Raw genomic sequence first — 13,067 nt, 5'->3', positions numbered from 1 at the left:
GCTAAAGGTGACCCTGATTCACGCATCTGCAGGAATCGAAGAGTTTCGCATTGGAAAGCGCGAAGAATGGAAGCATCTGCCACGTATCCGAGGCATCCAGTCCTGGCGTGTGTGGTCCATCACGAAGGAATACCTAAACAAACAGCGCTTAACCGTCTCCAGAACCGCTGAAAGTGAGCCCACTGCCATTTGCCCGTTTTCAGTTTCGTGTGCTTGACTGTATGAGCGCCCGAGGGAGCTGTGGTGTAGATATTACAAACATTTTACTTGAGTTGTATTACCATGCGCGTTTTTTTTTTTTCGGTATTCCTGTCTGTAAATAATTAATCATGGTAGCCTTCCAGCCAATTTCCAAACTCCAGTGTCTTTTACTTGAATAAATAATCTTTTGAAGAAAAGCTGAAATCCATTCAGTAATTTACTCATGCTTTGACCGAAGCGCCGTGATAATTTCGACCATTCCTACCACTTCTACCCGATCGAACCACCGGAAAAACTTTTCCTGTTCTTTTGCGTCCCTCTTTACTTTCCCTATAAGAGGAGTGGCGTTTGCAAAAGGAACGCTTTTAAGCTGGTATCAGCCAGAAACTTCGCTCGTTAAAGAACACATTAGGGAAACAGAGGCAGGCAAAAAAAATATATATAATCTCCAGAATAGTGTTTTTCATTTGGGAATATTGGAAAGGGATTGACCATTCCGAGATGTGACAGTGGACTGTGAATTACCTCGTGTACACCTGCGCAACGTCCGGCAACAGCGGCCGGAACTTACCGGGGCGCGCCGAGACGCATCGCACGAGCCCCAGGTTTGGCCCCTCATAACTTTGTTGTGAACAAAATGATGCAACATGTTTTTCCACAGTTTTGTTTTCCAAGTAAAGGAGTCTTGTTTCCGCAATTTTGAAGAAAATCGAATCTGGGTTTTTTTTATATATATTGAGTTTTGAATTTGTGCAATTTCTGAAAAATAGCCGAAGTTATTCAATTTTTTTATGTACTTATAGATTCTCTGCACACACCATCTTTTTTTGCTGATGCGATCAGACACGTATGGCCAACAAAATGTCTGACTTAGAAGTTTTTCAGAAAAGAAGAAATTCAGATAGGGGGCGTCAAAAACAGTAACAAACTATCGTCTGTGCCGATTTCACGATTTTTTAATTTTGTGTTCGCTGCTGGACGCCGAATTTGCGTTACATTGATTAGCATTCCGGTCTAGTTTATGGCTCGAAACATTTTATACACACCCTTTTCACTCCTTGACGTACACAGACGCAAACTTGAAAAAAATCTGCAGTTGTCAGAACCACTTCAGGAGAAAAGAAACTTTATCTCCCGGGGTTTCCATATTTTGCGCATATATCATAAAAAAAAACAAGAAAGAACAGAAAATGGTCGTGTATACCCGCATGTTCGTTCTCTCGTGGAATCGCCCTTGAGAACTTGCTGCAACCCGCGTGTTTTTCTGCAATGCCGTGAGGGCCGCCAGGTGCATTGGTGATTGTAGGCTGTCCTGTGGGGGAAATGGAAACTTTGTGTTTATGGGACAGACCCCCGTATCCTGAATCTCTGCTCCACTTGAGCTTCCGGCCAAGGAGATCCTTGAAAGTGATTTTCGCATGCAAATGCATTGCGGTATCATCCACTGAGCCGTGTCGAGGAAACACACGGAGGGGAGGGCAGACTCGCAATACGGCCATGTGTGTCTTCTTGAGGGAAGGATTTGGAGGAGGCAATCAATCGTTTGCCCTCATCCTCAACTTCGAGGGGCGTGGTGGTGTTCTGGGTTTATCGGAACTACCTTCAGCTTACCAAAGACTGGCACTACATTTTGAAACGTGGTGACTTTTGCGGGATGGGATAAACGGGACGGACATGTTGATAGAGTTGCATCGGGCCCTGCAGTTTTGTGGGTAGCTGCCAAGTAGTCGCGTTTTCCACTGGGATTGATGTGCAGTTGTCGAGAATTACTGTGCCAGAATTACCCCCTTGGAAGAGGGAGAGGCACACGGCATGCCCCTCTCTCTCACTGTGGCTGTAAAGACATGACAAGCAAGACGGAAATGCCTCCTCTGTCTTCCCCCGTGCCTTTCACATGCTGCAACAACTTGTGCAACAGTTGAGGCACCCCAGATCATTGGGAGATGCTGCCACATTGAGGAATACTGCCGATCTCGGATCGCGGGAGGCTGTTTCCTCTTCTTTCACGGATCCAGCTGAAGTTTGCACAGAAGAGGCACCGTGTGTCATGTGTCTGTTCGTTTGCACTTGCACCACGAGAGAAATAACACTGCCTCTCGCTCCCCTCGCAGTGATTCCCAGGAAGAAGGATTGGCACACTATCGAGTCGAGGACTTGTTGCAACATGCCGGGGTGGACACCCAAGATCTTGTCCCGGTGAGTGGCACGTGGGTGGGGTTCTTTTTGGGGCTTGCCACCTTCCCCCCACAGAGCTTTGACATTCTTGAAGCTAAATTTTGCCAGGCAAATATGAGGTGTACTGAATGTGTATGTGCAGTCATGCACAGCCTAACCCTTTGATGCCCAAAACTTTATTATTTTAAGTGTCTGAGAAGTTTTTTATCACCTAAGAGGATTTCCAACATCACAAATATGAAGTCAGAAAAAATGTTGGTTCATTAGTAGGACGGACACTAGGACGCACTGGGCACTGGGAAACACTGGGCGCACATATCGCTTGAACAAGCGAGCTACCCTGACCACCATCATTTATGGTTCGAGTGAAGACAATAACGTAGTTTCTATTGCTATCATTTGTAATAGCAACGAAATTGCGCAATTTCGGTTGCCTGTCACTAGCCCACTGAGCCACCCGGGCTTGATGCGAGGTGACACGCGGGAACAATATTTTTTTAGCACACAGAAGTAGGTGCTGCCCTCTCTTCTTTAAATTTTGAAGGTCCTGGATCCTTTGTCTGTCGATAGGTGGGGTCAAATGTCAAAAAAAAAAAAAAAACCACAAGTGCGAGGGAAAAAAATATTGTTTGAGTTGTTGCTCCTGAGCAGCACTGGGCATCAAAGGGCTAAGGTGAAACAAAATAACAGCAGACGGCGGATATTGGTGGTGTGGCCCAGTCTTCTGCACGATAGATCTTTCTGCTAGCACATGCGTGTTTTGCCTGATTTTGCTTATCCGGAAATTACTTTTAGGTACGTGTGACATTGCAGTGGCTTCTCAGGGGGAAAAAAGAAAAGTTACCAACTGCCATCTATGGCTTAGCTAGCAAATGTGTTTCAGATGTCATGATGCCAGATTTATATTCACTTTTGCTGTTTGCATCACGTAAAAAGATTGGCATGACGCGACAAAAGGTACCCGGATAAGGTAGGTCGCACAAAGTGCACACGTGACAGTTGCTCAAAAGCGTAGCAGACGAAACCAGCTGACTCGCACGGTAGCAGTGAAGGGCTCTCTCGAACACGCTTTATCTCGTTGCAGCTTTCTGTTCTCACGGCAGGGCCATGCCACCAATAACTGTCGTCTGCTGTTATATTGTTTCAGCTTTAGGCTTAGGCTGTCCATGAACGTACGATATTTATGGGAACAGTAACCTTTCGTAAGAAGGGCATTGGGCAAGCGATACACCGTCTCGCCAAAATAGGTAGTTCTGTTGTTTATGAACACCGTCGAGGACGCAGAGTTGAACGGATGATTCGTTTTTGGACCGGGCGGGGGATCAAACTTGGCATCCTCTGCACCTTGCCACCTGAACCGCTTGACCTTGATTGCAGTGGCGGTGGAATCTGGTGTCTTTGTTCTACCACGAAACTGAAATGGCTTGCTAACAGGAAGCGTTCCTTTTGGTCGCTTTGGTTTTGTGCAGAACGTTGACATAAAGAGCCAGTGGTGGCTTTTTCATCCGACGTAAACAGGCAGGGGGCGGATGAAAATGTGTGGTAGTAGTTGTATGGCGTCACAGGCTCAAAAAAGCAAAATCAAAAATTTTTTTGTTTGTTTGGACAAATTGTTTTGGAAGCATTGCAGGGCTCGTATATGACTTGAAACTCCTCACCCCCTATTCAATCAATTTAAAGCATTTAATTGGGACATTAGAGGAAGTTTTCTGAATCTCTCTAACGTGCACCCACCTACCCAAGCTGTGTCTCTTGAGAGATGAGCCGCTTGTTGGGAAGCATGGAAACTTGTCTTATCAGTACTGCAACACCTCACGCGCAACACCTCGCGATGGGAGAGGTGGCGATGTTTGCTGTTGCTGCTGCTGTGGTGTACTTAAACCGCGCTGGCTTGTCTCTTGCCACTCATCATGGGGGAAACTCTTTCCAGGTGGACCCTCAGATGGTTTTAAACCAGGATGCTTGGGGGCAGGTCGAGCAGCAGCCGGTGAAGCAGGAAGACCCGGTGCGCTCTGCTTACGTGGGACCGCCAGCAACGTATGTGCGCTCTCATCTTTTCCGCCGCAGTGTTGCTCACACCCTGTCGTAGTGCAAGTATTGCGGCCTTTCCACCTTCTCATATCAGATCCGTCTGCATGCTTCTGTGATTTCCTTTCCATGTCTTTCTCTTTTCTGCTTTTCGTCAATGTGGAGTGACGGTGATCTCGCTAAAGCTTCCCCCCCTCTCCTGCTGCTTCCCTCTCTTTGTCTCCCTCTTGTCAGGCAGAAGTTTCTTCTGCTGCTCAAGCGTTGAATGCCTCGCTGAAGGATGCAGCAGTGAAGGCTTGCTTGGAAAGGAGCAAGCTGTTTCGTGAAAGTGGTGAGGGGCCATCATCACGGCTGCGCCTGGATCAGTTTGGCTGTGTATGAGGGACTCTCACCGAGCTTTGCAGTTCCGAGCAACCATTGTGTCGTGGCCTTCGAGGACAAATCAAGGCGCACTTGTACGTCGGTATTTTCGCTGCGGCTGTCGCGAAGTCCAACACGTCCACTGTGCTTCACCAGACGACTCAGTGGTCTGAGCTTGTTTGATCAAACTTTGATGAATTTATTCAACCGACGCGCTGTGCAACCCCATGCGTGATTAAACGCACGCAGAAAAAGATTTGGGGTCAGCGCGCAGGCCGTCCCTAACTTGCAAAGTGGTGCGGACCAGATCAGCATTACTGTCATGTGTACACGCACGCACACATCTGTAACGGCCGCAAAAAAAAAAAAAATTGTTGCTGGTGTTCGAAACATTGTTTAAAGGCAGGGTTCGCACAGGTCCTTGAAAACCTTGAAAACCCTTGAATGAATTTAGAAGTGTTAATTTCAAGGCCTGGAAAGTCCTGGAATTTTTAAATGGTCCTTGAAAACCCTTGATTTTTCCGGAGAGAATCAATGGCCCTGTCTTTTCACAAGAATTAAAAGTGTTTGTCGTGGGTTTTAGCTGTTAACAAATGTAAAGAAACATTGTAACAATCGGGTTTCTGTGTATTGCATGAAATTACTAGTTTGGCGGATTTTCATTATTACAAGGCAACATTGGGAGCAGGCACGTGTCAATCCAATCCACATCACGATACAATCCAGTGAAAGCCAGCTTCTGTTCATCTTCCATCTAGTCTGCCTCATACGCTCCTCCATCTACGTTTGCTTTTACGTGCAAATGGTGGACGTGCACATAGTTCATCCTGCCTTGAAGCAACACTTGCTCGACTTAAAGGGACACTGAAGTGATATGTAAACATTGCGGGATTACTAGCGCAAATTGTAGTCCGGAGTCCCCAGGCCATGTTTCGACCACTCTAGGCGCGTTTACGCGATTTTATTTAGTAGAAAAATTAATTCGAAAACGCTGTCCTCCTCTCTTTACGCTCGCCCATTTTCTGTGGTGTTTTCGTGTGACGTCAGGAGGGGATGAGCTGGCAATTGGCTGCGCCACGGCTGCGCTACTGCACGGCTCCCCGGCCGACAGAGTCAGTCGGCCCAGCGTTTCGTCCGCCGGCCGCCGGCGGGTCGTCGCAATCAAGGAGGTTAAAAAAAATTGCTTGGTCGCAATTCGTTCGCTTAGTTGAAACGAAGCCAGGACACGTTTGTGAATGGAAGAATGTGCCTTTCTTTACTTGGTTTGTTTGTACACTGTATCTAGCTCCAAGTCAAGGTCGCTTCACACAAGCGCTGCACATGCGACGCTTCGCTGACTGGTACGCCAGTAGGAAAATATAAGGCCTCTTGAAGGCGGGAGAAGAGTCAGCGAAGTCAATATAGGTACTAAGGAAATAAAATCAACTGATATTTTTACCGTACAGCGTAAAACTAGGGCGCGGGAAGCACTTTTTTGCGCTGGGCGAACAAGCACAGCGGTCAGCAGCACGACTACGCATCTGCGAACGCTTTTCCGTCTACGAAATGCAATTGCTAGACGTGAGCTACTGTGGAAACTCGGGCGACGCTTACTGCACGATCGCAGTACAACAAATAGTCACCTAAGCGGCTTGAAATGCCAAAACTAAATAAAAGTGTACACCGGTTGTACAATATATACCCTATATTAGCAAGGCATTCCCGTCCCGCTCCGTGGCCTAGCAGTCTGGGGCGCTGGGAATTCACTCCAAAAGTTTTGCGAGTCACGAGTTCGAATCCCCGCGTGTACGTGCTTTTTTTTTTGTAAGTTAACTTTTTTGTTTTCCGCCGATGTTTTCTATATTGAGTTCAGCTTTTTTGGGGCCGCAACGTTCATGGCTACACGAACTAGTTCACAAAACGCGCGCAGGTTGGCACTGGCGCGCTAGCGAGTTCTCGTTGGCGTGCTGTTGCCATAAGCACCGACTGCTTGCAGGCAGTGGGCACAGGCCAGAATGAACAGACCCTTGGCCTGGTGCGAACACGCTTTTTACGATACAGGCATGAGGGAGGCAAGCTCCAAATATGGGGGAAAAGCGCATGACATTTGGGCGTCTGCGGGTACGCGGAGGGCGTTCATGCACTGCGTAGGTCTCGGCTAGTGAATGCTACGACTACAAGCCGTCCTGGGAGGCTTATCTTGTGCATTTTACAGCCGACAACATGGCAGAAGCGCGGTACGATGATTACTGAGATATTGAGAATGCCCATCCAACAAAGCCATTGGTTATGTTTTACAGAACCGAAACCGAAACCGAAACTTGTGTGATTGCTAACCTTGGGCATCGTCCAATCACGGCGCCCCTCCTCTCAACGTCACAGCCTTAGTAGGTGCGGCCGCCGCAAACCACGCATGGTAGTTTTTCTTCTTTCGCGCTTTGTAAAATAATTACCGATTTGTCAACCGGATAAACGATGAAAAGTGTGCTAATTTGAGCCAGTCTACGCAGTGCAAGCAAAAACGGGAGCTTGACAAATTCACTTCAGTGTCCCTTTAATTCCAGCTGATGCTCTTGCTGACAAAGCAGTAGATGCAGGCAACATGAACTAAGTTTTGAAATCAAACAGCCCCAGAAAAACACAAAGAAAAAAGAAAAACCTGTAAGTACCTGCCATGAAATAAAAAAATAAAGCTGGGGGAGCATTTACAAACCCGTTAGCACCTATCTAAACGTGCACTAATGTGCTTAGATATTGTGCAATAAAAAACTCTTGCATTGTGTTGTGGAAAGGTTATACATAATCCCAGATAAAACATTAGATGGGGACTTTGAAAATGTGTTTCCTGGTCCTTGAAAGTCCTTGAAAACCCTTGAATTTTTGCGTTTGAAGCCTGTACGAACCCTGAAAGGGGCCACGCAGACAAAATGCAAGTTTGGGTGATTCGAAAGGTTGCCTCGTTAGAATAACACTGACACCACTCTTAAAACAAATTTCACTCAAATAGGCTATATAATTATGAGAAAAAAAAAAAAAAGAGAATGGCCATGCGACCCACTAGCTCATGTCCTGCACTAGAACCTATGGTGCGTACTGCTGTTGGTAGTGCACGCACAATGCTTGTTATAGCTGCACAGCAGTCCAGTGTTTTGGGGTTGTCACACGGCCCCTTTAACCCTTTCACTTTCGGGGGTTTCTGGCCATGACGCACCCCCAGTGTCTGCTTGGTTTCAGAAATACCAGGGAACAAGCATAGAAGTTTATTTGGTTATGACTGCGTGCGGAGGAGTAACACCTTATTTAAAACTGGGTCTAGGGGAGAGGGGTAGCGGAGGATGAACGGGATGCGTCGAAAGGGAACAGCGTGGGCTAGAAATCGCCTTTCTTGCGCATATTTTCGGTTGGCCGTGCATGCTTCTAGGACGACGGCCCCATTGTTTTATCGTCAGAATCTTGCACTGCGGAACTCGTCCCTTTCTCAGATGAGAAGCTCTCAGAATCGGGAATCTGAGCTCGGCTCGCATTCGGAATCGGAAGAGCCGTCGCTCCAGTCCCCAGTCGAAGGGCCCAGGTGGTCAGCCGTCCGAAAGTAACCATGTGCACGGAGGGAGCACTTTTAGCTGCCCACATAGTGCGCAGAAACAACGCTTTGCGAAATCAAGAAGGCATTAGAGATGGAAAGTGGATACAACATGGGTACAGCAACCTCGTTTGCTGCTGACAGCAGCAAGCGAGGACGCTGTGATCGAGTCATGTTTTGTCTATTGGAGAGGCAATGGCGCGTGTGCCTAACTTGGTGCGCCGTAGCAGACGTGTGAATGGGGGGGAAAAAAAAAGCTGCAGCAGATGGCGGAAAAACCCTTGCATCCGTAATCGCGTGCACGGAGCAACCACGCCCCACCAGCAACAAAGCGTAGGTGCATTCGCTCTGTACTCTTCGAAATATAGTGTCGACCGCTTCCAATGTATGTCGCGGGAGCTGTGAGAATCCGCACTATAAGAGGTATCGCGCTATAAACAAAACTGGCGCATATCTAACCACATCGCAACCTACCCTTCAGTGATTTCTTGTTTATCATCGCTCAAACGAACGCCACTTAATGGGGGACACTGGCCTTAAAGGGCTGGTGAAGAGCTTTTCAAAAAAAATTTGTTGGGGGCATTACTTTATGGTTTTCTTGACGCTGAATTCGAAAAACGTGTTTACATTATGTGTAAATACACCCAAACTATCGTTTTTCGTCAAAATAAACGACGCCTGCCCGGCGGCGCGGTCAGAGCGCTGGCTGCCTTTCAGGATTGGCCGGCTGCAGATGACGTCATATTCGGAAATGCCGGCGCTGCCGTGACTGCTCGGCATGAAGATCTCATCGATCTCATTCTGTTCCCGTTCAGATACGGGCACGAAGGACCTCTGGTGAATGGAGGGTTCACACAATCTTTCCTTAGAATATGAGAGTCTGAGGGAAGTATAAGCGCAACAAGTTCGCTCGCGGCGAGCTTGAGAAAGAGGTTCTCCCCCGACGACTCATGGCCGACTTATATGCTTCTCGGGTGCAGGGAAGTTGTGCAGATATTGGTTCGCCGCTTTTACCACCAGCCCTAGTCACAACTCCTGGCACATTTTTTCGACACACCATCATCCCCTTCTTCGCATGTGCGACTTTGTTTTTGCATTCGGGCAGGCGGTACAACAAGCTGTGTGCAGCGGCCTGCGATGCGTACAAGCAGCAGCTAGCGAGCGGCCGGTCGCTGCGTCGCGCGGAGGAGCTGGTGCCGGGTCGCTGCGCGGCCGGCCAGCGGAACGTGTCAGTGCTGCACAAACGCAGTTTTAGAATAGGAGAACCGAACTGTTGTGGTCACCCGAAAGGTAGCGGAACCAAAACGCAGCACACTTGTCGCCGACGAACTTTAGAAAAACACCTTCCCGAACAGCTCCAGCCAGCTTCGGTTGCACGGATCGCCTCGAAGGTTGGGAACTTTATGCTTAGCACCGAGACCGATATTTGGTCACTGCTACCTCTACAATCGCGAATGACTATCCTTAAAACAGTTTTTCACCGCACTATCATCCCATTTCTCGCGTGCGAACCTTATTTTCACGTTGATAGTCATTCTAGCCATCGGTGCTATGTTCATTCTTGCGCGCAGGTAACGCCATCCGTCGGCCTCTCGCCGCATCTCGTGCTCGGGCAGGTTGCTGCCGACGACGCGCTGCGCGACCGGTCGGCGCTCCGCATCGCGATACAAATTCGATCACCTCTTTCAAAATCACCTTGGATGACAATCCCTAGCACAATTTTTCACCACACTATTCATCCACTCTCTCGCACGTTCACTTGCTTTTGGCGACGGCCTTGATTCTGGCCGGCAGCGAAGAGCGGTCGCTGCCGCGGCATGCGTGGTGCGTGCGAGCCGTTTCGTGCGCCGTACGGGAATACACGACCGGCGAGTGTGCGGAGCGCTTCCGCGCGCAGAAAACGCTTCATGCTTTCAGCTTGCTTGATTTCTTCTTAAAATCTAGCTCAGTTTCCGTCACAGCCAACAACGTCGATCGGCAAAACGAGCAAGAAGTTCGCGCAGCCCTGAGCACTGCGGTCCCACGAATTTTTTAATCCCCTTATAATAATATAGGTCAGGAACTAGGGGTACCTGCATATTTGTTCGAGCCAGTCTCTTCGCGTATGAAGCACAGAGCACCCGACGACACGGCCGGCCCTGCGACTACTCGTGAAGGCAATGCAGTAGCCACGGGCGCTCGGGTAGGAAATCTCTGGTATCTAGGAGTCGCTTTAGGGAAGCACACAGCAGCATTACGGTTGAAAATCGACGCGGTAGCAACTCTACACAATTGAGATTAATAAAGGGCACATTGCACGTCTGCTTAATTCGGAACTTCGCTGAGAAAACTGGGACACAGCGAAGCGGCGGCGCACGCCGCTGGCCGTCTTCCGAATATGACGCTACTTCCGGTCGCTGCCTCTCGGTTTCTCGCTCTTCCGGCGGCACAGCCGCGAGTGGTGGGCGGGGCGTCGGGTCAACTTTATCGACGAATATCTCAGTCCCCAAGCGAGATATGAAGAAAATTTTTTTACAGTCATAAACTACGCAACATACTAATTGTAAAAAACAAACATTTACCCACTTTCAAAACCACTTCACCAGCCCTTTAAAACAAATTCTTTTAATTTTCAAGTACACTTTGTGAAACTTGTCAGTCTTGCTGCTTTTTTCCCCACTGATTTTTAATATGCCGTTATTTTTTCAGCAGGTCAATCAGTTCCCAAGATAGAGATAATTACCCATTTTTGGTCAAACAATATACCTAACAGTGTTGGTCATAAAATTGTAAATCTTTATGTTTTCCAATACTATGAACCTTGGTGAGTCCAATAATCGAAGCAGTTTTTTGATGCATCGCTTGGAACTAATTTCACAGCTCATTAAACGTTGGTGGCACCAGTGACGAGGAGCCATAATTTCAAACACCAAGGTTTAATGAGGTGTAAAATTAGTTCCAAGCAATGCATCAAAAAACTGCTTCGATTATTGCACTCACCAAGGTTCATAGTATTGGAAAACATAAAGATTACAGTTTCATGACCAAAAATGGCCAATTATCTCTAATTATCTCGGCGACTAATTGACCAGCCGAAAAAATAATGGCATATTCGAAATCAGTGTGAAAAAAGCAGCAAGTCTGACAAGTTTCAAAGTTTACTTAAAAAATAAAAAGACGTTGTTTCAAGACCAGTGTCTCCCCCCTTAAAAACAGAGGCACGGTGTTTATTTCGTCATTTTTTTTTTTTTTTTCCTGCATTCAGGCACTGCCGCACCTTTTTACTAGCCGCGATTGTGAGGGAGAACATCTCCAGTTCTTAGCGTCTAAAAGAATGGATGCTGCGGAGGGCGGGCTTATTCCGGCGAGACTACGCGATAAAAACACAAGCTGTTCCCCCCGTCGACACCTGTTGCTTATCAAGCACAACCTACAGGTAGCGAAAACCTCCCGCATTGCTCACAGCTGGGCTGGCTATCTTTAGATGCTGGGTAAGAGAAAGGGGGGATTGCTAATCTGCGCAATGTTCTAATAGAAACAACTTACCGTGTGTGTGGGAGCTTGCGATCTTCGGAGGTGCACCAAAAGCGAGGCCAGTTGTGGTTATCACGTGAGTGCAAATGGAGCACATCAAGGTTCGCACAGGTCCTTGAAAACCTTGAAAACCCTTGAATTTAGAAGTGTAAATTTCAAGGCCTGGAAAGTCCTGGAATTTTTAAAGAATCCTTGAAAACCCTTGATTTTTCTGGAGATAACCAATGGCCCTATCTTTTCACAAGAATTTAAAGTGTTTGTCGTGAATTTTAGGTGTTAAAAATGTAAAGAAACATTGTAACAATCAAGTTTCAGTGTATTGCGTGAAATTACGAGTTGTGGATTCTCATTATTACGAGGCAACATTGGGAGCAGCACTCCTCAATAGAATTCATATCACGATACAATGCCGTGAAAGCCGGCTTCTGTTCTCCATCTTGCATGTTCCATCTAGTCTGTGGACGGCCTTTCATTGCATGTTTGCTGTGCCTCATACGCTCCATCTGCGTTTGCGTTTATGTGCAAATGGTGGACGTGTACATAGTTCATCCTGCCTTGCAGCAACACACCAAGAAAAAAGAAAAACCTCTAAATATAAACTATGAAAAAAAATAAAGCTGGGGGAGCATTCATGAACCCATAGCGCCTATCTAAATGTGCATTAATGTTCTTAGGTATTAGGCAATATCAAAATTTTGCATTGTGTTGAAAAAGTTATAAATAATCCCAGATAAAACATAAGATCGGGACCTTGAAAATGTATTTTTTGGTCCTTGAAAGTCCTTGAAAACCCTTGAATTTTTGCTTTTGAAGCCTGTACGAACTCTGTCACATGAACGTTGCCTTTTTTTTTTTTTTTTTTTCTGCGTCTGAGTTAGAGAGCAGAGAGTGCGCAGCTGTGTGGAATAGCTGATTCTCTCTCTCTCTCTCTCTCTCTCTCTCTCTCTCTCTCTCTCTCTCTCTCTCTCTCTCTCTCTCTCTCTCTCTCTCTCTCTCTCTCTTTTTTTTTTTTTTCCCTATCATAAATCGATTTCCCAGATCAGCGGATTTGTCAGAAAAGTGCACCATAAATGGTATTGTGCTTCGGGCAACCGCGTTTTAAGCGGTACGCTTATGCATCGAGTTCTAGGGTAGGCAAGCTGGTGGTCACAAAAACCTGCGTTACATTCGGTCCCGCACTATAAGCGGATACATTATAAATGGTCTACACACATACCAGCATGTAACGGGG

General features: G+C 47.1%; 1 protein-coding gene across 6 annotated transcripts in view; it reads left to right on the top strand.

Moving 5' to 3' along the window:
* LOC144159099 (cellular tumor antigen p53-like) overlaps positions 1-13,067 on the top strand; it is a 58,387-nt gene that overhangs the window by 13,184 nt on the left and 32,136 nt on the right. For all 6 annotated transcript variants that reach the window (XM_077690380.1, XM_077690376.1, XM_077690379.1 and 3 more), the window contains 2 exons: positions 2,313-2,397; positions 4,307-4,413. In XM_077690380.1, the coding sequence (XP_077546506.1) occupies positions 2,313-2,397; positions 4,307-4,413 (192 nt within the window). The remainder of the gene's footprint in view (positions 1-2,312; positions 2,398-4,306; positions 4,414-13,067) is intronic.

This window comes from Haemaphysalis longicornis, unplaced genomic scaffold, assembly GCF_048455015.1.
Source record: "Haemaphysalis longicornis isolate Haplotype H1 unplaced genomic scaffold, Haemaphysalis longicornis Haplotype H1 scaffold_10, whole genome shotgun sequence".
Classification (NCBI taxonomy): Eukaryota; Metazoa; Arthropoda; class Arachnida; order Ixodida; family Ixodidae; genus Haemaphysalis; species Haemaphysalis longicornis.
This window is presented reverse-complemented; position numbering and strand designations above follow the sequence as displayed.